Genomic DNA, 27,016 nt, shown 5'->3' on the forward strand with positions numbered 1-27,016 from the left:
CATCTTGCCACTGATGGAGCCTGGATGAATCGCTCGGAAGAGGCACAGCCGGCAGCAAGCCTGGAGTCCTGGATGAATCTGTGCCTACACTAGTCTAGCCTGGCAGCCAGCGGAGGCCCTTCTTTGCTTCTGCCTGGGTTTATGACCTGGGAACGCAGCCCAAATGGATATGAGCGGCCCTTGTTTGCATCCATCCCAGAGGAGACTCAAGGCTGCTGGAGGTATTCTGTGCCCTATGCTCTGCCCCCTGGAGGGCTGGCTGAGCACACAAATGCCAACAAGGGCAACAAGCGCAGCGGCCACCCTGTTGCCAGGCTTCCTGGCTCACCCCTGCACAATGGAGCTGAGGCCTGAGGAGCAGCCCCTGCAGGACAGTTGGACAAGTGCCTCCAGCTGCACCTCCCTGGACCCCCAGTGCTCACCTGTCAAACAGAGGCTTCTCTCCACAGTCGAAGGAATCCTGCAGGTCCCTCACCAGGTTGGCCTGGCCTGGCATGCGGAAGAGCCCTTCCTCGGTGAGCCCACGTTCCCGGATGAAGTCCACACACTGCTCCACCAGTAGTGGGGCCAGGCGGGGGCCATACTTCCGCTCATGGTGGACCGTGTCCTCCAGTCGCTGCCCAAAGATCCCTAGACACAGAGAAGTACTGGTCACACCCGCTGCCCACCACTAAGCAGAGGCAGAGGGGGTGTTCGGGACAGTGGAGGACAGGTGTGGTGCTTTTAAGGCCAAAGGAGGATCCTCCTGACTAAACAAATTAGACACTGGGAGGACACACAAGGAGACTGGGCCCGAGGTTGCTGGGACAAAGTGCAGGAGACAGCAGCGGGAATGTGGCCTAGTCCATGCAGTTCATCCATGCCAGGAGCAAATGGCCCTGAGGGAGCTTGTGTGATCCATTTTATTGATTGGTTTTGCAGTCAATCCCAATGGGAAGCCATCCAGTACCCATCAACAGAACAAGATGAGGGCTCACGGGGGATTCTCACCAGGGCATGGTGAATGAGGACAGCTCAGTGGACCAGACAGACGGCACACTATGTGAAAACCAGAATCACGACTCAACATCACTAATCATTAGGGAAATGCACATCAAAGCCGCAAGCCACCACCCCACCCACAGCAGGATGGCTCTGGTCAAAGAACAGAAAATAAAAAGTGTTGGTAAAGATGTGAGAAACTGAAGCCTTTGTGCACTGTTGGTGGGAGTGTGAAATGGTGCAGCCACTCTGAAAAGCAGCGTGGTGTTCCTTAAAAAATTAAAAATAGCCAAGGCACCGTGGTGCAGGCCTGTAATCCCAGCTAATTAGGAGGCTGAGGCAGGAGGACCACAAGTTTGAGGTCAGCATGGGCCACTTATGGAGACCCTGTTTCAAAATTAAAAAAAAAAAAAAAATTTTTTTTAAAGGTCTGGGGATATAGCTCAGTGGTACAGTGCCCTGGGTTCAATCCCCAGCACCCACACACAAACAAAACTAAAAACAGAATTACTGTGCCATATATGCCAGCAATTCTTCTGGGTATATTCTAGGAAGAACTGAAAGCAGGATCTGAGACTTGCACACCCATGTGAACAGCAGCACACTTCAGAAAGCTGAAATGTGGAAGCAACTCGGGGTTCCCTCAAAGAATGAATGGGTTTTTTAAAAAGGACATATACTACCATGGATCATGGCTTAAAAAGGAAGGAAATTCTGATACACAGATGAACCTTGAGAATATTATGCAAAGTAAGCCAGTCACAGGACAGACACCATATGACTCCCCTAACTAGGGTGCTGGAATAGTCACACTCACAGAGACCGAGGAAGATGGGGATGCCAGAGGCCGGGGGTGGGGTATGGGGAGTCAGTGTCTGGTGAGTAGGGTGCTTCAACTGGCAGGATGAAAGGCCTGGAGATGAATGGTGGTGATGGCCGCACAACCCTATGCATGTACCTAATGCCACTACACTACTTTTAAAAGGGTTAAGAAGATGCTCAGTTATATGTTAGCTTTACTTACGAAAAAGTTCAGCACAATAGAAAGCAAAAGAAGCCAGCCCAGAGTACACACTGCATGACTCAATTCATAAGAAATTTAAAAACTGATTGGTGCCGTCAGGCAGCACATGGCTCTGGGTGGGTCAATGGCCAGAGCCTTCTGAGGACTTTTGGGTGCTGGTAATGCTGTTTCTGGACCTGGCACTGCTAACTCAGTTGTGTTCACTTTGAGAAAAGTTGTTGTGCTGCACACTACCATGGCTTGTATACTTTTCTGTATGCTATAGTTCAATAATATTTGTTTAAACACACACACACACACACACAGAAGAAAATCCAAATACAGGATAAGGCAACAAATGAAGGACAGAAGAAGAGAGAGAGAGGAAGAAGGCAGAGGAACTTCTAACAGAAAACCCTCGACCAAGTAAACACACAATGGGACTAAGAGGTTCCTGGTAGCCCAGACAAAGAGTGGAAGGAGCTGAGATTTGGAAAGGTCTCTACCCTGCCACTGAGTAGCAGGAGAAACAGACTTCTCTCGCTCGGCCCTAAGCGCTATGAAGTCTTTGCAGTTCTTGATATTATTCACATCCACAATGCAGAAACCTTCCCTGTGGGGCAGTTTTGGGGGTGTGCCAGGGGTATGATGCCAAAGCACCATTCTGTCCAGGCATATGGCTTCTCAGGAGTTGGGTGGTGAGCCAGCTAGCTGAGGGGTTCAACTGGTCCTCAGGCAGCCTACTTCCCTCCATTCTGCAGGGCTGTTGTGAAATAAGATACACAGTCCCTGGGTTGGGGATACAGCTCAGTCACAGAGTGCTTGCCTACAGGCATTAGGCCCTTTATCCCACCCCCAGCACCACACACACACACACACACACACAGAGAACACACACACAGAACACAGTGCCTGGAACACAGTAGGACTCAGCAACTGTTGATCCTCAACCTTCTCAATCCAAAGACAAAGCATGAAGAACTGAGGGGGAAAGACTCCTCCCTTCTAGAAAAATGTCCATGCGGGCTGCACCTGGTGGATGCCATCAATGCTTAGAGTGAAGAGTGTGTGTGTGTGTGTGTGTGTGTGTGTGTGAACATTTGTGCTTGTGTTCATATATCTGAGCATGCGTGTGCACAGTGTGCATGTGGGCTTGTGTGTGCAAGTGAGTGCACACATGGGAGGACATGTGTGAGTGAGGGGGTGCTTTGAAGTCGCTAGCACACAGTGCTGTGGCGCCAGGAGCTGTTCTGAGCACTGTACACGTGTCAACACCTAAGCTACTGAGCTTGGTGACTGGGATTATCACTATCATCAACATCACCTTGACCAGTAGCAAACTGAGAGGCAGAGGGGTTTAAGAATGCACCCAAGTTCATTTTGCATGCAGGTCAAAGTTTGATTGCAGAGAGTCTGGCTGCAGGTGCAGAGAATGTCACCCACACTGTGTATCTACACCCACCATCCTCCCCGCAGCCCAGTCTTCCTGCCCTCTTTCCTCCTGTGTTTCCTCAGAGCAGGTCCCAAGGACATGGGTCATCTGGGCCCCTGGAAGAAGTAGCAGAGGTGCAATGCTGGCAAGGAGACAAAGCTGCCACTTCCTGGGACTCGGTGGGTAAGTCCAGCTGCCCCCACCCATCTGCCAGTGTGGGGACAAGGACCAGTCCATAGCCTTGGCATAGGGGTGGTCAGTGCCGGCTGCCTGGGAAAAGCCAGTTCCAAGAGATCCAGGGTCCACCATTAATGGCATCCCGGCCTGTCCACCAGCCCTAGAGTGGCCTGGGCTAGTCCTGAGGCCCAGAGCCCCTCTTCCCACTCACCCCACCCAGGGCCCAGTCCTCAGATACACTGTTTATTTCCTATGATGCTTCAAGCATTTTAAAATTATATATTTACAAGAGATTTTCACATATACATTTGAATTCCTAGCTTCTCTCTCATTTTTTTTTTTTTATCTGTGGAGCTGGGGATGGAATGCAGGGCCTCACACGTCCTAGGCAAGCGATCTACCCATGAGCTGCACCCCAACCCCTGCAGTTTCTCTCAAAAAATCCACACATAGCAGGCAACACTGGCAGAGCTCAGTGGCACCTTTTGATGGACACACACTTGCCATTTCACTATTCCTTAGTGCTTCCTACTCAGCCTATGCCACACTCTTATTCTGCACAGATTCATTTCACCTCTGCTACCCTGAGCCCCAGTGCACAGACTTCCCCTAAGGACCCTGGGGTCAGGATAAGTGGGACAAGGGTGCCGACCCACAGAAGGTAGAAATTTCTGTCATGACAAGAGACATCTGGTAGATCTCAAATGAACAGCAGAGAACAGAGGAAATGCCCACAAACAGAGGGTAAGAGGGGCGGGGCTAGCCTGGCAATGCACCTTGGCACCTGCCTCCTGCCTCCCTCCCCACTCACACCCATGTACCCTTCAGTTCAGTTCTGCCCACTACCTGAGTATCTTCAATGCTGTTGTCATAATGCCAGGCACACGCAGCATAACCCCCATTAGCACACCTGGTATGAGAACATTTCTTTCTGCCTGGTCCCCCACCCAGGGCTACTTCCCTCTCCCCACTGCACAAGTTGAGGAGAGCTGGACACAGAAGGAGGAAACACACTATCTAGGCCCATCCCCATCCTAACTCCTGTGCTCAGATTACACCAGTGACTGAAGGCCACAGTTGAGCAAGATACACACGGAGGAAAAGAATTTCCAAATTCTCTCTATAGACTCATAAGGCTTGGGTAATTCCATCAGCCTTTTGGCTTCAGCTAGCCCTTCCTGCTCTTTGTCCTGATCCAAGATATCTGCCATCCATCTGTCCATCCATCTTTCTAACATTCCTGCACTGGTTCTTGGCCCTGTTCTTGGTGCAATTATCCCTACTTATCTACTTATCTATGCAAAACCAAGACCCCCATGGAAGCCTAAAACTGTAGACAATGGAAACTCTTTGTGCACTGACTATGATAAAGTTTAATTTATAAATTGGGCACATGAAGACATTAACAATAACTAATAAAATAGAACAATTATGACAACATACTAGAATACAAGTTAAGTGAATGTGGTCTCCTTTCCCCTGGCTGGCACATGGGTGCGCGCGGGCGCGCTCTCAGATTATCTATTCTCTCTCTCTCTATCTATTGCACAAGGGTATGCACGGGTGCTCTATCTATTCTTTCTCTATCTATATCTACATCTATCTATCTATCTCTCTCTCTCTCTCTCTCTCTCTCTCTATATATATATATATATATATATATATATATATATATATATAATCTTATTGTACTTTAACCTTTACACTTGAAGGAAGTGAATATCCAAATTATCAGCATCACTACCCTTGCACTTTGGGGCCATTATTAAATAAGGGTCACTTGAATGAAAGCACTGCAATTCCAATACCAAGACAGTTGATCTGATAACCAAAATGGCTACTAACAGGTAGGTTGTGTATACAGTGTGGATACTCTGGACAAAGGGATAATTCAGGACAGAGAGGAATGGTATGAGATTTCATTATGATACTCAGAATGGTGCCTAATGTAAAAGTCACAAATTTGTTTATTTCTGGAATTTTCCACTTAATATTTTCAGACTGTAGTTGACTACAGGTAACTGAGCCTGTGGAAAGTGAAACTGTGGACAAGGAGGGACTATTGTACTAAAGGGATTCGGACCTATCCCAAGGGCTGAAAACAAACCCCACCATGGCCTCCTCTGCTGAAAACACTTTGCTGTCTGCTCCTGTGCTTAGGATAAAGTCTAACTGGGCAGGCAGGAAGGCCCTGCCCCTGCTTGCCTCCACCAACCTCTGGGGTGCAGAACACGGGCCAGCCTAACTGTTCATACAGCACCCAGTCCTGGCAGCTCTGCACCGGAGACAGCCCCTTCAAACCCCAGCACAACCTTTCCTCCCCCATGAAGGCTTCCAGAGCACTCTCTCCACCCCAAAACAGGACAGAGAGACCCAGAAAAGGGAAGGTCACAGGGCCCTGGGCACTTCTAAACAGAGATTTCAAAGAAGAGGTGACACTGGAACCAAAGTCTGAGACTAGGTGGCCAGGATGGGAGGCAGCACATGATAGAAGACCTGGGGTCAGAAGGTTGGGGATGAGAGAGCGTGGTTGCAGAAAAGGCCAGGAGCATGGCAGCCCCCAGCCCTGGCAAGGACCCAGGACCATGGTGAGCACCAGCCCCATGTATCCCTCAGGTGAGGCCCTCCAACTGCTGAGCTTTTGCCTGACACTGGGAGTGGGAACACAGGCAGGCAGGAGGCCCTAGAGACAAAGATTCTGAATCTGCACCGGCACTGGTTAGGGTGTATATTCTGGCTAAACCACTATGGGGTATGACAGCCCCTCATCCTGGGCCTCAGTACCCCATCTACAAAATGGGATGATTACACATGTCTTCAGAAGCTGCTATGAAGTCCAGGCTGCCCTGAGGCCCCAGGACTGACCCCACATTCCCTGGGTACCCATGGGAGCTTGTGTAGGCTTCAAGTGTGTGTCATACCTCCCCTACCACCCTTGGAAGGCAGCCATCTGGGGAGCCTAGGAGGGAGACCTCATTTTACCTCAGCCTTCCAAGACACTTCCTTCCCAGCTGCCCCCCTGCTGGACGCATCTTGCACTCAGGCTTCTGGCCAGCACTCCCGCCCCCACAGCCCTGCCCACTTCTCCCCTTGCCATGGTCTCTTTGGCAAAGCCTGGCAGGACACAGCCCTGTGACGCTGAACTCCCTCAGCCCTCCTGGCACATCTTGGAAGTGGAGCCTTGCCAAGAACCCATTCCAGTAGGTTTGCTGGCTCCCTGGAAACCCAGCCAGCATGCAGGTTCCTCGAGATCCCAGCCCACACTGTTCACAGACTGCTGGCTCTGCTACTGGGGAGGAAGCTGGCAGAGGCTGCTTCTCCTCCCGATGAACCTCCTGCAGGCTCAGAGCCGGGCAGGCCTCCTCCTCTGACAGCTGCTCCTGGCAGTGCCTAGCCACATGTCCCTCAAGTACTCCTCTCTTCCAGAATCTGAAGTAGGAACAGGAAGCCACAGACCTGGCTGTTTGCTGGCTCACATCTCCATCCTGGGCAACCTTGGATGGAGCCATCAACCAATCTCTCTGAGCTCTGGTCTCTGCCACTTTATGGGATCAAGCAGCCACAGGTGAGCATACCAAACCGGCAGACAGAAACCTGGTGGCATCCTCCCTTCCCTCAAAGGCCCACCCCAGGAGGCAGGCACTGGCCAGAGTCCCGCCCCCAGGCCCCAGCAGGAAAGGGAGGCTGCTGGGATTCCCTACTGGAGCTGATCCTAGCTGAGTCAGCACGTTGGCGTGGCTATTCTGCCTGCTTTGGGCTCTTTCTAGCAGAAGAGAAGGCTACAGTCAGGGACAAGGAACAGAGGCAATTTCAGAATTCTCTTCAGAGATTCACAAACTTAAGAAATTCAGTTTCTCTCATGGTTCCAGTCCTTCCTGCTGTTTGGTTCCCTGACACCTACCTTACTCTTCGCATCCACCCCACCCCACCCCCAGTCCATCCAGGCAGGGCCTGATGGTTCAATTGACTATCCCTGGTCACTCCCACTGGCCCTGCTCTGGATAACAGCCTCTGACCTGCCAGCCCTGGGGGTTGTAAACATGAATTCCACCTAGGCCTAGAGGCTGAAAACCCTTCCCTGCTTACCGAAACCCATCCAAGCCTGGAAAAACAGCTGAAGGCTAACCAATTTTGCAAGTGGGGTGGGGGGAAGCAGGGAAGTGGGCTGTACTGAGCCGATCCAGGAGAGCCCCGGGGCAAAAGGATTCTCTTCTGGGGTGAAGGCCTTCCTGAGGCCCAGGAGGGCAGGTGGGTGTGCAGTACACTTGGTGTCATAGCCTGGAACTCACCTCCTACTTGGTCCCCTTGGAAGTGGGGGATGGGAAGGGATCTTTTGCAAGCCCCTCCCAGCCTCGGCTTCCCCATCTCGGCACGCAGGTCGCCCACCCCAGGAAGGAGGCTTGAGGGGGAATCCCGGGCTCTGCCTCCACCCTCGGACACGCACTTCCCCCGACCTCCGAGAACCGTCCACTGCCACCAGGCAGTACTCCCACAGCTCCCCGCCGAACCCCGCAAGACGCATGCGCGATGCAATCCGGGCCCCCTAGACGCCGCTGCCCCCAGGAATCCCGCACCCGGTCCCGCCCCTACCTGGGGCCGCAGGCGCGCAACAGGCGGGCAGACGGCAAGGCGGCCGCGGGCAGGCGCGGCACCGGGAGAAGGCCCGCGCGGCCGGCATCAGGCCCATGGCGCGCCCGGGCGCGGCGGCGCGGCGGCAGCTGGAATGCCCGGCACGCGCGCAGGTAGCGTCTTGCCCGCTGCCCGCCCGCCCCGGCCAGCGCCGCCCCGGGCTTCGACCCTGCGGCGAGGGAGGGCCCCCGGTCTGCGAGTGCCTGGTATGCCACGCCTGGAGTCGGCCGGGCAAGATCTGCAGTTTCTAAACGCTGACCCCTTCTTCCTTGCGCACCGAGTTATTAAGCATCCCGGGAACGCAGTGACTCCCAGTGATCGGTCACTTCCTCTTTGCTCAGGACCTGCTTTGGGGGCACCCACTCAGGCTTCAGCCTGGGAGGCAGGTGTTTCAGGTGGAGCAATCGAGGTCCAGAAAGGTTAGGCAACTGGTCTCAGTCACACAGCCAGGAGAGTGATGAGGCTGGACCTAAAACTAGGTTGCCGGCTTCAGTGGGCGGGAGCCCTGGGCACCAGGCTCCTGTCCAGAGGTCAGCACTGTGCCAGAGACAGTGGTTTGGACTTAACCTACTTTTCTTCCTGAGTACCTCTGAGATGTATCAACATCCGCATTTTACAGAAGCAGCAGCTGAGGCTCAGAGAGGCTTTGTGATTTGCCTGAGGTCACACAGCTGATAGGTGACAGATCTTCATTCATACCTCAGTTGTCTTTCTGCAAAGCCTATGTTCCTCTCAAGATAGGATTCTTAGAAGAACCCACAATTTCCAACTTCCTATTTCCAAAGTGTGAGGACCTGGGAGAGTTTCGAGAGGGTAAAGACCAACGTGGGCACACAGTGTCAGACCTAAACCAGGAGGGAAAGTGGACAGAGAAGCAAGGTTGGGGCTGTGTGACAACAGCCAGAAGAGATGGAGGTACCAGGGGGCTGTGGGCAGAATTCTCAAGGGAGGAACTCAGGGGAGCCCTGAGCCTGGAATAGGCTGGGGGCCCATCTTCAAGCTGGGTCATGCTTCTTGCTCATACTTGGCAAAGCTTGGTCTAGGATGTCACTGCAGGCAAAATGTAAGGAGTGCTCCAAACCCCAGTCACCACGATGAATGTTTTTCTAGTTGAAGATGGACAATGTCTTTCCTTATTTATTTATTTTTTCAATAGTGCTGAGGATAGAACCCAGTGCCTCACATGTGCGAGGCAAGTGCTCTCCCACTGAGCCATAGCCCCAGCCCCAAAATAAACATTTGTAGGAATAAGAATTAATGCAGCTGGGTGCAGGGGTACATGCCTCTAACCCTAGCAACTCAGAAGGCTGAGGCAGAAGAATGGCAAGTTCCAGGCAAAAGTTCCTCAGCAAACCTGATGAGACTGTCTCAAAATAAAGTAAAAAGGGCTGAGGGCAGGAGAGGAAGCTCAGCTGTGGAGCACCACAACCTAAAAAAGAAAGAAGAGGAGAGAGAAAAAAAGAAAGAAGATGCAAAAAAAAAAAATCCGTGAACAAATGATCAAAATGCTAAATGAAGGCAGAATCAGCCCCTTCACGTGAACCTTGAAATTGGCTCCCTCACCTGACCCTTATCCCACCCATATAGCCTTTTGTTTCAAATTTGGATATTTTGTTTATCATGATGTGGTCAGATGAGTAAAGGGCCCCCCAAGGTGTCTATGTCCTAATTCCTCAAAGTGGCTATGTTATCTTACACAGGAAAAGAGATTGGCAGATGTGATGAGGTTAACGATGGAGAGGTCGTACTGCATTGTCTAGTGCACTGTAGGGCCTTTCTAAGAAGGAAGAAGGAAATTGAACTACAGAATAAGAGAAGGTGACGACAGAAGCAGAGACCTGAGCTGTGAGGTCACAGGAGCAGTAAGGCTACAGACAAGCAACACTGAAAGTTACAGAAGGTACAAAGGGCAAGGGACAGATTGTCCCCTGCAGCCCTGAGAACCCAGGCCTACCCATACCCGGATTTTAGCCTCAGAGGCCTCTGTTCTGACTTCTTTCTTCCACCAAATTTATAAGAAAATAACTTTACGTTGTTTTAAGCTGCTAAATGGGTGGCAAAGAGCAGCAACAAGAACCTAATACAATGTTGTTTTGTTTTTGCATTACTTTTCATTTATAAAAAATCACAATAAAATATTTATCATGATTATAGGGTTTGTTGAAGCTCCCTTAAATTCTGTGCCCAAAGACAAGGAGGCTTCTAGTCCCAGCCCTGATGCTAAGTGTGGGGGTGGAGGCTAAAGTCCTCCTAAGCCATGGAGGTGGGGGTGGGGCAATGCTCAATTTTCTCTCTTCAGGTAAATAGGAAGGTGGGAAAGGCAGTTCATAGTGCCAGAGGACCTAAGTCAACGAGTGTCCTGTCCTGAAAACCCAGGGACCCACTGGATCTAAACAGCCCTGTCCACACTGAAAAAAACTGTCCAAGGGCTCTGTAGAGGTACCTACCTACTCCAGGGACAGGTGGGACCCTCTCATGTGTGTTGAGGGGCTCTAGTGCTAATTTGCTTTCTCTTCTCTGAGCCTCAGTTTCCCCTCCAACCCAACCCAGGCTCCCCAGTGGATGGAAGTCTGCAGCTGCCATCCATTCAGAAGGCCTTAATGGGCACTGCCCTGAGGAGCCCCAGGTGAAGCCCTGGCCCTGCCACACCTGCCGCACATGGGGGTTGGTTCTAGGCTGTGGTATCTGTTGAGGTGGATGCACAGAGGGTGTCCTGGAATTGATCCCTTGGAGTATGGCTGGGGAGCTCAGGGCCTGAGGGTCTGTCCCCTCACATGAACAACCTGATGACAAGTGACAACTTCAGCTTGGATGGTCCTCATCTCTGAAGCCTGGTTTGGGGCCCAGGACACCAGGAAAAGTCTCTGCCCTCAGTCTTAATTCCCCCTCCCCCATTAACACTGCACGGTGGAGGCTGCTGCGCTCTGAGGTCTGCCTGGAAACAGCGTCCTAGGACAGGCTCCATCCAGAGGAGGTTGCTCCTGCTCCCCGCCCTCCAGTGTGCTGTCATGCAGTCACTGAACCCCTCTGTGTGAGCCTCTCTGCCCTCTCCAGTGTACATCAAACCCCAGACAAGAGCACCCAGCTCTTGGGCCACTGCTTCCTCCCTCTTCTGGATGTTTCTCTCCTCAGGGATCCAAGCTCACAGGCTCCTGGGGTCCTTGCAGGGGAGAAGCCTTGAGGAACACAGGGAAGGATCTCAGGAGTGCTGTGAACCAATCCCTACACCCAGAAGAGAATAAATCAGCTCTCTCTAAGCCTAGACAAGGTCCAAGACCTGTGAGGGCCTCTCTTCACCTGGCATGTGAAACCCAAGGGCCTACTAGAATGGACAGTGTACCAGAACCAGGCTCAAGTACTGCTTCTGCTGGTTCAGTAAGGTGATGTCCAGTCTCCGGCCTGCTGGCCTGGCTGGTGGACATTCACAGAATCTGGAATCCAGACTATCTTCTTGAGCCTCCAGCAAAGCTAGAATATGGAATAAACAGCACTGGGTGGAAGTGGTCCACTAGGAACTCCACCACAGCCAACCTGGCCTGGGGCCACTGACCTTTCACTCTGAATTTGATTGTACCTCCAGGGTTTCCACTTGGAGATGTCATTCCAAAAATGATGACCACTATAACAGGGTTGCTTTGTGTCCTTCCAGACTGACCAAGGCTGGAATTTTCCCCATGTCAACTGTCCTGCCATATGGCCTCAGGGAGCTGCATTTGTCCCCCTTTCCCGCCTCTATTGATGTCTGAGGAATCTGAAAGCAACAAAGTTGGCTCCTGGAAGTCAGAGGAAAGTGCCCAGGGGCTCTGTGTGGGAGGACTCTGCACAGCCTGGCTTGGGCAGCACCCCTCTCAGGATCTCCCAAGGCCTGCTCTCTGGGCGCTCCTCCTCCTCCCCAGCACAGAGCAGCCACTTTGAGCAGGGATACCCTTCCTCATCAAGGCCCCTTACCCCAGGACTGCCCATTACCCCTGGACTGCCCCATTTACCTAGCTCTGTGCTGCTACCTGCAAAGGTTGTGACCAGCGACTCCTGGGCTTTGGTAGGCAATGCCAGGGGGCCAATCAGTGGGACAGTTGCCACATCACTAATTATCAAATGCTCACCCTGACCCCACAAATTCCTGCGTCCAGCTGCCCACTGAGCGTCTCCATTGGTTTAATGACTCACAGACACCTCAAACTCAAACGTGTCCAAACAAAGCCAGGGTCTTGCTCTTCAACCCTCTCCACGCTGAGTTTCCTTCTTGCTGTCTCCGGGCACTGTCCGTCAGACACCGTGAGTCAGTGCTCGCCTGCCCCCATCTCACACCCACATCCAGGGGATCTTATCAGTCCAACTCTCAAAAAGAGATTTGAAATCTGATCACTTTCACCGCTCACAACCACAGTGAGAACACGCACCTCTTTTCCTTGGATTACTGCAAATATGCGTCCGGCTTCCTCTAGTACCTCTCTGGTCAGTAGCAGACATTCTCTTAAACAACATATCAGATCCCAACATTCCAAAGCTCTCCAATACCCCTCTCCTCATTTTCCTCAAGAGTAGAAACCAAAGTCCTGACAGGGGCCCAGGAGGCCTCTGCCATGTAGTTCCCATCCGGTCCCTCCCTCCCTCCCTCCCTCCTGCCTAGCCACCTCTGTGATGGTTCCAGACCACATCAGATGTTCTGCTTCTGCCAGGGCTCTGGCCTCTGTCTGGCAGGCTTCCACCAGACGTCCTCCTGAGTCACTCTCTCACTTCTTGCAACACTTTGCGTGAACAATGAGACACCACCTCTTATCCACGAGGATGGCTACTATCAAAAAACGAAAACTGGAAGAAACTGGAAGCCTCGTGCACAGCTGGTGGGAACATAAAACGATGCAGCCACTGTGGACAGTGGTAGGGTGGTCCCTTGAAAAACTATCCAGAGCAAAATGAACCCTAATATTATGTGTAATTAAAAAAGAAGTAATAAACTTTTATTTTAAAAATTCAACAGAAGTAGCAACCCCACTTCTAGGTATACACGCAAAAGAATTAAAAGCAGGGACTAGAAGACATATCTGTACACTCATGTTCATGGCAGCATCATGCCTAGTAGTCAAACGGTAGAAGCAACCCAGGAGACCAACAGACACATGCATAAACAAACTAGTAGATAACATTTAATGGAATGTTATTCAGCCTTAAAAAGGAAGGAAATTCTGACATATGCTACAACACGGATGAACCTTAAGGGCATCAGACTAAAAGAAATAAGCCAGTCACAAAAGGACAAATACTACATGATTCCACTTAAATGTATAGCCACAGTCACAAGAGACAGAAAGCATAATGACGGTTGTCAAGAGTTGGTAGGAGGAAAGAAGCAACTGGGAGTTACTGTTTTTTTGTTTTTGGTACTAGGTATTGAGCCCAGGGGTGCTAAACCACTGAGCCACATGCCCAGCCCACATGCCCAGCACCCTCCCCCCTTACATATTTAGAGACAGGGTCCCGCTAAGTTTCTAAGGCTGGCTTCAAACTTGCAATCCACCTGCCTCATCCTCCTAAACCGCTGGGATTATAGGCATGTACCCCACACCCAGCAGGAGTTTTTGTTTAACAGGTACAGAGTTTCAGTTTGGGACGATGAACTGTTCCGGGTTTGGATGGTAGTGATGGCTGCACAGCACCGTAAATGCACTTAATGGCATTGAACTGTACATTTAAACGTTGTTAAAATGGTATGTTTTATGTTGTGAATAATTTACCCCAATAAAAAAATAAAATAGAAGATGCACAACAAGCTAAAAATTTAAAAAGGCCTGAACATCATTCTCTCATTAGGGCCCATCCTTGCCATTGTTTATTTAGATTTTTCCACAGCACTCACTATCTCCTAACGACAGAGCAATCCTCAAAATGTGGTTCCCAGACCAGCATCATCAGCGACACCAGAGAACATTAGCAACACAGACTCTAGGGTTGCACCCAGGTGAGTCAGCCAGTCAGGGAGTGGGACCAGCAGTTGATTTTCATAAGCCTTCCTCTGGATGATTCTGATGCTAGTTAACCTTGGAGAACCATTGCTCCAACTTGCCATGTGATCTCCTTTTCTTGTTATTATCTCTCTGGGGGCAGAACTGGAACCTTTGTTTTCTTCCCTGCTGTGTGGCCTGCCTCTGTGTGGCAGATGCTCACCAAGTGTTTGAGTGAATGAGGACTATTTAGTCCTGAGAGAGGGCTGAGCACTTGGCACCACTTTTTCTCTTAATGCTCGTGACATTCCTATAAAGATTAGATTCCCATTTTGTAAACAAGGACACTGTGCAATCTGGATGCATTTCGTTTTCTTGTCTAATTGCCCAGCTAGAATTCCCAGTACAATACTGACTGGATGTGGTGAAGGCAAGAATCCTTGCCTTGTTTCTGATTTTAGAAGAAAAGCAATTCGTCTTCCTCTATGAAGTATGCGCTATCTGTGGGGATTTTGTAGATGCCCTTTATCAGGTTAAACTCCCTTTTATTCTGAGTGTGCTTGCTTTTATCAAATGCTTTTTCTTTAAAATTTTTTTTGTAGTTGTAGATGGACAGCATGCCTTTATTTTATTTGTTTATTTTTATGTGGTGCTAAGGATTGAACCAACCCCGTGCCTCACATGTGCTAGGCAAGCGCTCTGTCTCTGAGCTATAACCCCAGCCCTCAAATGCTTTTTCTGAATCTACTGAGAGGTTCACGTGATTTCTTTTTTTGCTACCAGAGATTGAACTAGGTTTTTCCTTTTATTTTGAGGCACAGTCTCACTAAGTTGCTCAAGGGCTCACTAAGTTGCTGAGGCTGTCTTTGAACTTGTGCTCCTCTTACCTCAGCCTCCCAAGCCACTGGGGTGTTCATGTGATTTTTGTCCTTTATTTTACTGATGTATTACGCTAATTGATTTTCAGATGCTTTAAGTCACTCTTCCATTCCTGGGATAAATCTCACTTGGTCATGGTGTATAATTGTTTTACAGATTGCTGGATTCAGTGTGTATAAGGTCCTTGCTTAGCATCTGGATGGCCAACTTAAGTGACAACCACCATTTTAAGGAAAAAGTTTTGCTTTCCCACCCAAGGTCCTTTCTGAGAAAGGTTCACCACTCCCTCAAACCAACCCAACCCTTAACAGCCCACATCAGGATCCACCCGGCTCTGATTCCTGAGCCTCTTCCATAAAAGTCCCAGAACTCAAGCCTGTTTTGCCTCTCTCTCCTATAGAGAGATGGCCTTTATTTGTCACCTCTGACAAATAAACTCATGTGTATCTCTGCCAGTCTCCATCTTTAATTTCTCACTTACCGGCCTCTCGTTCCTCACTTTCCCTTCAGCGTGTTGGTGTTTGGTTGAGGACTTTCCCTCTGTCTCCTTAAGATGGATTGGCCCTCCAGCAATGTTCTGCTGCACCATCCATCTTTGGCAATGCTGTTTTGTATTCCAGATTATAACATACACAAAACCACTCTGTACTGGACTTCCCCTCCAGGTACTACTGTGCCATTCCTCTTTCCCTTTATAGTAAATGGCTTGAAAAAGTTGGTTATGCTCACAATCCCATTCCCTGCACTGTTTCACACGATCACTATTGGGCTGTACTGCCCGCACTCCAACAAAGCCACCTGTGATCAAGTCACCAATGAGCATGCTCAGTCTGGGCCCTCCTCTAGGTGGTCTATCAGCAGCGCTCATCCAGCCTCAGGGCTTCAGATTCTATCTGTGTGCCAGCAGGCCTCCAAGTTCTCTCTCCTGCCTGGTCCTCTCTCCTGATCCCTACACTTAAATGTAACTGCTTATTTGACATTCAAACTTAACCATCTACTAAGTAGCCCAAACTAAGCCCCAATCTTCCTTCCAAACAACTGTCCTTCCTGTAATCCTGTTCATGGCCAATCCATCTTTCCAGTTGCTTAGATCAAAAGACTCTAGAATTACCAATGATTTCTCTCATTCAGTCTCTACAGATCATACTAGCCTGGCAAAGCCACCAGTTCTACCTTCAAAATAAACCACAATAAACTACGAATTCATTTATAGTTATCCTGCGGTGTCAAGAATTTGTTCCAGGAGCCCCCACAGATAGCAAGATCCACAGAAGCTCAAGTCCCTTATATAAAAATGGCATAGTGTTTGCATAGAACCACACAATCTTCCCACATACTTTAAATCATTTCTAGATTACTTGTAATGCCTAATAAAATGCAAAAGCTAAATAAATAGTTGTTATACTATATATTTTAGGAAGTAATGACAATAAAAAAGACTATGCGTGTTCAAGACAGACACTTTTTTTTCTCTCTCTCTCTCTCTCTCAAATGTTTGCAATCCCCGGTTGAACCTGCAGATCCAGATTCAGCTGTACTTCCTATCACCACCACAGTCCAGGGCACGCTGCCTTCACCTCTCACCTGCATCGTTGGGTATGGAATTCCTAACTGGTCTCCATGTTCTTCTCTGGCCCTCCCTTCACTTATTCTCAACACAGCAGCCAAAGGGGTCTTGTCAGGCTCTGACACTTCTCTGTCCAAAATGCTGGGGTGCAATCACTGTGCCACGATGACGAGTCCCCTTTCCCTCCCTGGCCACCCTCCTCTTCTCACCCCTTCATCCACTCTGCTCCAGTGACCTGGTCCCCTTGCTGCTCTTCAGAACGACCCCTCTGCCCATGCTGTTATCTCCTTTACTCAGAGGTCATTAAACTCCAACCCCCACCCTCCACTACACTCAGCCCATCTGGTCTACAGATAGATTTGCTTAGTTTTCTTATCGCCCATCTCCTCAACTAGAACCTGAGTGCCCATGAGGACCCGTCTTGCTGCTCACAATATTGCCCCAATGCTTACAACATATTTGAGAAAATAAAAGACTGGCTAAATGAGTGAGTGGATGAATGAATGAATGCACCTGAGGCCTTCCAAGTAAGCCACCCCAGGGTGAGTCATCAGCAATGATAGCTGCCTGCCAAGTGGGGACAGCCAGGCTTTCCAATCTGCAGCTCACGTGCTGCCTACTGGAGTCTGGCAGAGGTGGCTGCAGGGCCCCAGAGCAAACATGTCTGAAAGGGCTCTCTGACTCCCTTATGAAACAGCAGAGAAGGACTGACCCTCTAAGCCTCCTTTCCAGGAGACCCAGGTTAACAACAGCTCTGCCAGGAAACCTTCCCAGGCTGACTGAGCCCACCTGCGAGCATCATGCTTGCCCAGACATGTCTGGCATTTGCGGGCTCCTGGCACTTCTTTGTTTCCTCTGTATTTCTGGTAGAAGGGAGATAAAGTGTTTTTGATGACAGTCCCTGTTTAATGCCACAAATCAGTCCTTCAGCACAAAGCCTGGAGACAAATGGCGGGCCCCAAGGGAGTGGTGAGGCTGGGTTCTACCTGGGATTCTGCCAATGGTCCCCATCCCGAGCAAGCAGAGAGATGGATGTGTGGGTGGGGAACAAGGCCCACCAAGCACAGGTAGAACTGTGTGAGGGTGTCCCTCTGGTTGCTGCTTGTGGACATGCTGCTGGGGATAACAAGCATGGTCTTTGAGGTCAAAACTGCCACCTGCCTACTCCCTTACTGGCCATGTCATCTTTAACAAATTACTTAGACTCTTTGTTATTTCTTCTCTATTTTTCTTTTTATCTTTTAACATAGTGAAATATATGCACATCCAGAAAAGTACTTAAAGTATAAATATACAGATTAATATCATTATTGCAAAATGAACACCTGCATAACTCTACCCAAGTCAAGCAAAGAACATTCCAGAAACCTTATTCCCCTCCCCCACTCTTAACCTCCTCCCTCCTCCCTACCATCCTGGGTTTTAAGGCATTTATTTCTTTGCTTTGTATTTTTGTGATGAATTTTTGCTATAAATTTGATATAACTGGAATGATACAGCATATTATTTTTCGGTTTAATCCGGCTTCCTGAGTTCCACATCATTTTAAAGGTTCATGCATGTTGTTAGGTGGAGCAATTCTTTCACGTTGTTGTGGAATTTCCCAAGTAGTTATTTATTTCCCATTGGAGTTATTTATTCATAATACTGTTGCTGGGCATTTGGGTTAGTGTCAGGCTATTAAAGTATGATTGCCATGAACATCTTATGTGTTCTGAGCACATCAGCTATTCCTGAAGCTGTACATACATTTCTATATAGGACATGTCTCCTAGTGGAACTTCTGGGACCCCCGGAGGCAACAGCATCAACTTTACCAGTTATGCCAAACAATTTCCCCAGTAATATATGCAAGGTTCTGTAGCCCTCTAACTTCATCACCACTTGGAACTTTCTTTTTCACTTAGTCATTTTGGTGGTGAACAGATGAACCGTGTTGTAGTTTAATTTGCATTTCTCTGATAATCAATGTAGTTGCACACCACTGACCATGACCACGGTCATGACTGCTTTTTTTGCAAAGTGCCCATTCAAGCCTCTTTCCAGTGTTGCTACTGGCTTGTCTGTCTTTGCCTTATTGATTTATAATAGGCTGGGGTGTGAGTCATTTGATGGGTTTATGTGTTGTAAACACCTTCTCTCAGACTATATCTCTTTTTGGTCTCCTAATCTACCTTTTAAAGAACAAATGCTCTTGTTTTATTTAGTACAATATATCAATATTTTCCAAACATATTAGTGCTTTTTGTAAGTTATTTTTTTAACAATCTTTCTCTACCCAAGGTCTTGATGATGTCTTGCCTCCTGGTACTCTAAGGTGCCACCTGTCATCAATCAAAGTCCAGCAACATGGGATTCTGCTTCTAGGCTCTACCTGTTCCACAGGCTCACTTTCAACAACATTGTACCAAAGGAAGCCATTGGGAGGTTGTGGCAGTGTCTGGGTGGCTCCTGCCTTCCCAGGCTATTAAACTGGAATTATAGGTCAAATTTGCTGCAACCATCAGGGTCAAGGAGGCCACAGCTGACAGTGTGATGCTATTTATGAAGTCCAAGAGAATAACTTAGCTTTCAACACTACACTAAGCCTTCTATGTGAGGGGTTTATGGTTTAATGAAGGTGATCAGGCAGGGCATAACCAGGGGTGAGATAGGAGGGCTGGGGTGACGGGCAAAGGACAGGCTTAGTTTATGGGGCTTGCCAGATTTGGAGATGGGCTCTCAGCCCCCAGGGTGAGAGTCTGTTTCCACCTGGAGTATGTACCTACGAATACTGCAGGGAGAGGGGGATGCCCCAAGCTTGTGTGTCAGGACCCAACCCAGTCCTGAGACTCCTGTTCCCAAATCCAGCAAGGAGTTGGTGCCCTCTTCCACCAGGTCCTAGGGGATGGAGGCCCTATCCTAAAAGCTCTTTCTTGACTTTGCATGAATACCACCCTACACAGACAACAGCCAGACAGCTTTCCTTCTCTTGTAACATGTCCAGACCATAGGCATAATTCCATCTCCATCTTCAGAACTTATTTGCAATGGCCACTATGCACCAACCACCTCCTCCACTCCACCCCAGCATGCCCCCTTACTTTTTGTCTCATGACTACCTTGACCTACTGTGGCCACTCTTATCTATCTGGCTCCAGGGCCCAGACACCTCCCTCACCTCAGACCCTCCCACTCTCCCTGTCTTCATCCCCTTAGACACTTGGGCCTGCCCAGCTTAGTCCCACCTGTGCCTTTGCATTTGCCATCCTTCTCCTGGTTCTCTCATCCCTCCCCATACTTCTTGTTCTCCCAGTCACTTTAGTAAGCCTTCTGGGCCACCCTAGTGTGACCATCCTAGTCACCCTAGTGACATCCCCTCTGCCCTCTCACTGAGCTTTTTTACTTTGCTTCCTTGCACCTCTTGTTCCTGGACATCACCAGACACATGCATTTGTTTACATTTGTCTTGAGAGGAGAATGGAGGGTGGGGAGGGCGGAGATATGATCTGCTTTATTTACCACTGAATTCCTAGTGCCTGGAATAGAAGTTAGTACCTTTAGGCACCCAAGAACTGCTTCTGAACAAAGGAAGAAGCAAGTTAGTGGCAATAGGTGCTTTCAGAGCAGGGATAGGGAGTGGGTTTCGGGGAGCGCAGGGTCCCTGTATGGCTTCAGTAAGGTCCAGCGGAGCAGAAGGAAGCAGGACCGATGCATGGGGTATGACCCTGAGCAAGCACGCAGCCCACCTCTGGCCTGTGCACAGACCACTTCGCATCCACCCAGCATTCAGGAGGAAGCAGAGAGGTCAGTACACAAGCCATGGGACTCTGGTTGGAGGATGGCCTGTCTTTTGAAAAGTGGACCTGCTTTGCACACAGATGAGAGGTGTGACTTGAAGGCCAGCAGTAGAGGGGCCAGGGCGCAGTCAGATGTGCAGCCAGCAAGTCCCAAGTGAGAGGGAACTTGGGGCTCGGGTGGGAGAGGGCAAGATTACCTGCAGGCAAGGGTTCTAGAGGGTGGGCATGCGAGCTACGGGCAGTACCTCCGCCAAGCGGGGCCAAGATGACCCGGCGGATGGCCTGCACCCAGTCCTCCATGTCACGCTGGGAGCTGGCCATGAGCAGGAGCGCCTCAGGGTTGGCTGGCACCTTCTCCCGCTCCCCGGCACCACCTGCAAGACAGGGAGACAAGGCTTATGCAGGGTCTGCATGTGGGACGACAGGGTGCCCACCCACTGCATGCTCTCCAGTCCTGACACCAACCTACACAGCTCTCCTTCATTTCCTGAGGAGAGTTTTCCAGAGCCTCCTGACTCCAGTCCTGCTTTTGGTTCATTTTCCAACCTATCTCCTTCACACCTCACCCATCTTTCTTTCTGGTTTTCTCTTTTCTCACTTTGTTTTTCTTATCAAAATAGAAATCATAAAAAGCATCTCAGATTGAGGTACAGTGGTACATGTCTGAATCCCCGTTACTCAGGAGACTGAGCCAGGAGGATTGGAAAAAAAAAAGTTCAATCCCCAATATAGGAGGAAAAAAACAACAACAATGTACACAGGGCACTGTTAGGGGAAAAAATGCAGATTTTCAGCCAGTGTCGGAGAAATTCAGTCCCCACAGTAGCCTCATTATGTGTTTTGTGAACATCACCTTTCCTTGCTTTAAATCCACATCACCGTATGGTTTTAACTTCAGCTCTGACCTGATAGCCTCCCCTCCCCATCCTGAAGACAAGACCAGATTCCCTGATTCTACCACTGTTACAGAGGATGGTTATTAAACCGGGAGGGAGCACAGACTTCTCTGTGTCCATCTCAGCTCGACACTGGACCCATATCTAAAGGCAAGAGGGCAAGAACCACGACCTCTTACGAACTGATCCCACTGCCCCAGTGGCTCTCCTGGTTCTCAAATTTTCATGTGTAAATTACTTAATCTTTGAGATTATTCTGAACTTTATGGGCAATTTAAGGGACTCAGGGGAGGGGGGTATGAATTGAACCCAGGGCCTCAAACATGCCAGGTAAAAATCCTCTACCACTAATCATACCCCAGCCCAATCTAAAAAGTTTTAAGAACAAGTCTGCCTTTATACACCCCACTCTTCATATCCCATAATATGTAATTCAGAATTACTTTCTTAAAGCCCCAATGCGTCAGACGCTAACCAGGACCATCTGCTGGTGAGTGTTAAGTCCCTGGCACCCATATTCCCAAGGGAGTATAAAGGCAGTTGGGGAGCATCCTGAGACCCAGGCTGCTCTTCACTGGAGTTTGTGGCCCAGGGTGGGAACCCAGATGGGGAGAAGTGCTTCCTGGGCATAGAACATGTGCGTGTGCGCATGTGCCAACAGCACAAGTTTTTCATTTTACAAGGTTCAATTTATCTTTTTTTTTTTTTGATTGGGTGTGCTTGAATTGTATTGTGTTGTATCTGAGAAAAGTTTTGCTTAACCCAAGGACATAAAAATTTTCTCCTAGTTTTTCGTTTAGAAGTTTCATAGTTTTAAGATTTCCATTTAGGCCTAAGAGTTAATTTTTCTATGTGCTATAAATTCATTCTGCTGTATGCAGATGTTCCTGCACATGTTGGAAAGCCTATCTTCTGTTTGCTTGCCAGGTTACCTACGTAGGCGACCCAGCTGCCTGCAAATAAAGACAGGTTGAATTTTACAAAGGACTTCTTCCTTTCCATTTTGGGCACTTTGTATTTCATTCTAATTTCACAGATTAGAGCCTCAAATATAATGTTGAATAGAAGTGGCAAAAGCAAGAACCTTCTGATTCCTGATCTTTAGGCATTCAGATTTTCATCATTAAGTATATCCATGATAGGTTTTTTTCAAGGATATATTTTATTAGGTTAAGGAAATTCCTTCTATCTAATTTGCAGAGAATTTTTATCAGGGACAGATGCTGGGGTTTGTCAAATGTCTTTTTTGCATCTATTGAAATGATCCTACTATGGATGAATCACTTAGTACAATCATTTCAACGGGTTTGCAAATGTTAAACCAACCCTGAATACCTGAGATAAATCCCACCACCCTGTTTACATATAGTTGGGTTTGATCTTTTTGAGACTTTTCTTCTCTTTCATGAGGGAAATGGGCCTGCATTTATTTTCTCCTGGAATGTCTTTGTCTGATTTTGGCATTGGGGTGATCCTGGCCTCACAGAATGACCTATTAAGGATTTCCCACTTTTCAATTGTTTTTAGAGAGTTTGTATAGAGCTTCTATTATTTCTTCTTTAAATATTTTATAGAATTCACCAGTGCAGCTACCTAGGTCTGGAGCTTTCATTGTGGGGAGGTTTTTTGTTTTGTTTTTTTGTTTTTGATCTAGTTAGTGATACATGACAGTAGAATGCACTTTGACACATCATACATAAATGGAATCTAATTTCTCATTCTTCTGGTTGTACATGATGTAGAATCACACGGGCTGTGTAATCACACATACACAGTGTAATAATGTCAGATTCATTCTACTATACTTCCTACTCCCATACCTCTCCCCTCCTTTCACCTCCCTCTACCTAGTCCAAAATAACTCTATTCTTTCCTAGCCCCCACCTCTTATTGGGAATTAGCATCTGTATATTAGAGAAAACATTCGGCCTTTGGTTTTTTGGGATTGGCTTATTTCGCTTAGCATGATGTTCTCCAGCTCCATCCATTTACTGGCAAATGCCATAATTTTATTCTTCTTTAAGGCTTGAGTCATATTCCATTGTGTGTGTGCAGGGGGGGTTCACAATAAATTTCTATTTTTTAATATGTACAAAGTTCTTTATAATATTCCTTTATTACCCTCTTAACATTTGAAGAATCTCTAGTTACAAGATCTCTCACTGATATTGAGGATTGATCATTTATGTCTTCTCTCCTTTTCCCCTGATTAGTCTTACTGACTTTTATCAATCTCAAAAGCTAGCTTTTTTTTTTTTATTTTGTCTATTGTTTTTCTGAGCTACTAAATGTTGTTGAAGGTTGGATGGTAGATAGCTTAGGTTTGTAGGCCAGATAGACTTTGTCACAACTTCTCCACTCTGGGGGAAAAGGAGAAAAAGCAACTATTAGCCATATGTAAATACAAGGGCTTTGCTGCATTTGGGTAAAACTTAACTTACAAACACAGGCAGCACCTGCAGTTTGCCAGTTTGTATTCTATTTCACTGATTTCCACTCTGATCTGTAGTATTTTCCTCTGTTTGCCTTGGGTGTAACTTGCCCTTTTTCTAGATCTTTATGCATTTCCTGTTACAATTGTCTCCCCTAATTACTGCATGGTGGGCATCCCCTAATTATGCTGTGCTTTCATTTTAATTCAGCTCAAATACCTTCTAACTTCCCTTTGAATTTCTTATTTGTTCAATGGGTTATTTGGAAGTGCATTAGATTCCAAATTTGGGGGGAATTTTCCAGAAATCTCTGTTTCTTTTTTTCTAATTTGATTCCTTATGGTGTTTGGCTTGAATCCTTTTATATCTATTAAAACCCGGTTTTGGCCCAGAGTACAGCCTATCTTTGTAGCCGCTCTGTGTGCACTGAGAAGAATTGTTCTGCGGGGGCTGGAGAGAGTGATCTATAAATGTCACTTTGGTCTGGTTGGAGAGTTTTGTTCAAGTCTTCAATATTATTACAATTTTTCTACTTGTTCTATTAATTATGAAAAAAGGGTAATTGAAAGCTCCATTTTCTATTTGTCTATTTTTCCTTTTGCCTTTGTCAGTTTTTCTTTATGTAGTTTGAAGCTCTGCTATTAGGAGCATAAATATTTAAGACTGTCATGTCCTCTTGGCAAATCCCCTTTACTGTTATGAAATGACCTTCTTATCCCTAGTAACAATCTTTGTCTCATATAAAGTCACTCCAGCTTTCTTTTGATTAGCGTCAGTATAATATCTTTTCCCATCTTTTTACTTTTAACTTATTTATGTCTTTATATTGTAAGTGCATTTCTTGTCAGGCTTATGGTTGGCTTTTGCTTTTCTGTCCAATCTGACAAGCTCTATTTATAATGTGATTGTTGCTACGCTGAGGTTTAAGTCTGTCTTCTGTTTTCCATTGATCCCATTTGTCCTTCTCTTCTTTACTTTTTTTCTTTTTTTTTATGATTTCATTATATCTCCTTTGTTGGCTTATCAGTAAAAAAATAAAAAAAATCTCTTTGTCCTGTTCAGAAGTGAAATTAATACTACCATATCTAAGGGTGTACTCTATGTGTAATACTGGACAATGTACTTAACATATACTGTCACTTACAATCCTCATAAACACCTTAGCTTAGGAGTATTACTGAGAAGTTGAACATTTAGCTCAAGAGCAAATAAGTGGAGGGGACAGGATGCAAACCCAGGTGTGTTCACCCATAAACTTGTTCTCTATCATCAATGTAAATTTATGGCAATGGTAGAGAAGTGCAAAGAAAATGAAATAAGTTATTAAAACAAACTTTGGGGGGACTGGGGGTGTCATTCAGTGCTACAGTGTTTGTCTAGCATGCAAAATTTTCCACTGCATTCCACCCCTAGCACCATGAAAATAAACAAAATAAAACAAGCTTTGGGATTTTCTACAGCATTTGGTTATTTACACCTTCTTTTCTCTGTTACTTAGGAAGGGGTCATGTTAGCTTTAAAGAAAAGGGTTGTAACAGCAAGTATTTCAGAAAGAAAGATGAGGGTCTCTAGTTGCTGTTCCTGGACTTTCCTTTCACCAGTCCACGTGGTCACTAAGTTGCCACCCCACCCACCCCATTACACACAGCTCAGGCCTCAGTACCCTCTTAGACAGTGCTTAGAGCCCACCCTGGGTCGACCTCAGCTCCACCACATGGAGCGCAGGGACTCAACCTCCCTAAGCATCAGAGTCACGCTGCTGTAGGGAGAAGAAATGGGCTATTTCCTTAGCTTAGCACCTGGGAGCTAGCAAGCACTCCTAAACATTCATTTTTATTATCATCTCAATTTAGTAACATTTGGAGCAGGATCTCTCAGCCTTAACACTACTGACATTTGGGGCCAGATGGTTCTTTGTGGGGGCTGGGGATTGTCTTGTGCACTGGAGGATGTTTAGCAGCATCCCTAGCCTCTACCCATTAGATGCCAGTAGCAGCCTCTCCTCCTTCCCAGGTGTGACAATCAAAATCTTCTCCACATAGTGCCAAATGTCTCCTAGAGGGCAAAACTGCCCCACTTAAGAACCATTGACATGGAGCAATCAGATCTACGCTGCCTGTGAGTCTAAATGACCGTCATAATCCTAGAGTAATATGATATTCCACAGGCACCACATGTCGTGTTCAAAAATGATCCCTACCTCTTCTGACCAACTAGTTCCTTCTTGTGCTCCCATCTCAGTACCAGGCAACGAGGTGCTGGAGGCAGAGAGCTGGGGGTCCCCTGGACTCCTCCCTCCTCATGCACCCTGATTCACCTTGTCCTCTGGTGGGCTCATCCAATCTCAGGCTTTAAAGGCTGTCCCTGAGCTGATGACTTCCAGATTCACTCCCCTGCCCTCCAGACCACTGTGGAGCCCATCTCCAGATCTGCCAGCACCCTCCTTCCTGGCTGAGGTAACTCCATCTTCTAGTTACCCGAGTTGAGACCAGTCATGTCCTCAGCTCCCCTGTCTCTCACATAGCATCCATTTCCATCAGCAAATTCTATCAAAATCAAGTCACTTTTCATCGTTCTGCCGGTTTCCAGCCACCATGATGCCTCATCTGGAGGACTGGCACAGACTTGGGGTCCTTCCCTTGCCTCTTGTGGTCTTTTTAATTTTTATTTATTTTTTTGCTACCAGGGATTGAACCCAGGGGCACCTAACCACTGAGTCACATCCCCAGCCTTCTTTTTATTTTATTTAGAGACAGGGTCTTGCTGAGTTGCTTAGGGCCTTGCTAAGTTGCTGAAGTTAGCTTTGAACTCATGATCCTCCTGCCTTGGCCTCTTAAGCCACTGGGATTACAGGCGTGTGCCACTGCACCCGACACAGTCTATTTCCGCCCCCTAATTAGTGATACATAACAGTAGAATGCATTTTGACACATCATATATAAATGGAGTATAACTTCTCATTCTTCTGGTTGTAGAATGTAGAATGATGTAGAATCACACGGTCGTGTAGTCACATATACACATAGAGTAATAATGTCAGATGCATTCTATTGTCCTTCCTACTCCCCCCACAGTCTATTCTTGATAGGGCAGTTACAGTGCCCCCATTAAGACTCAAAACAGCTCCCACACCCCTGCCCAATATGCCCCAGGAGCCCCCATCTCAGCCAAATCCTTGGAATAATCTTCAAGCCTGCTCATCCCCTTGTCCGAGACTCGGCCTCCGGCTGCTTCTCTCTTGGTTTCTTGCCATTCCTCAAACACACCCAGCTCGCCCTTGCTTCAGGGGTCTTTCCACT

The 27,016-nt window shown here is 47.8% G+C and overlaps 1 protein-coding gene across 8 annotated transcripts in view; it reads right to left on the bottom strand.

Annotated features, from left to right (window-relative positions):
* Positions 1-27,016, bottom strand: part of Arhgap22 (Rho GTPase activating protein 22) — a 198,513-nt gene that overhangs the window by 12,541 nt on the left and 158,956 nt on the right. For 5 of the 8 annotated variants that reach the window (XM_046446763.2, XM_046446765.2, XM_046446768.2 and 2 more), the window contains 2 exons: positions 20,587-20,763; positions 423-630 (listed from right to left, as the gene is read on the bottom strand). In XM_046446763.2, the coding sequence (XP_046302719.1) occupies positions 423-630; positions 20,587-20,763 (385 nt within the window). The remainder of the gene's footprint in view (positions 1-422; positions 631-20,586; positions 20,764-27,016) is intronic. The other 3 variants (XM_058579996.1, XM_046446770.2, XM_046446769.2) reach the window with 1 other exon arrangement.

The sequence above is a fragment of the Marmota monax genome, unplaced genomic scaffold, assembly GCF_021218885.2.
Source record: "Marmota monax isolate L192 unplaced genomic scaffold, Marmota_monax_Labrador192_F-V1.1 WCK01_AAM20220418_F8-fsc00207, whole genome shotgun sequence".
Classification (NCBI taxonomy): Eukaryota; Metazoa; Chordata; class Mammalia; order Rodentia; family Sciuridae; genus Marmota; species Marmota monax.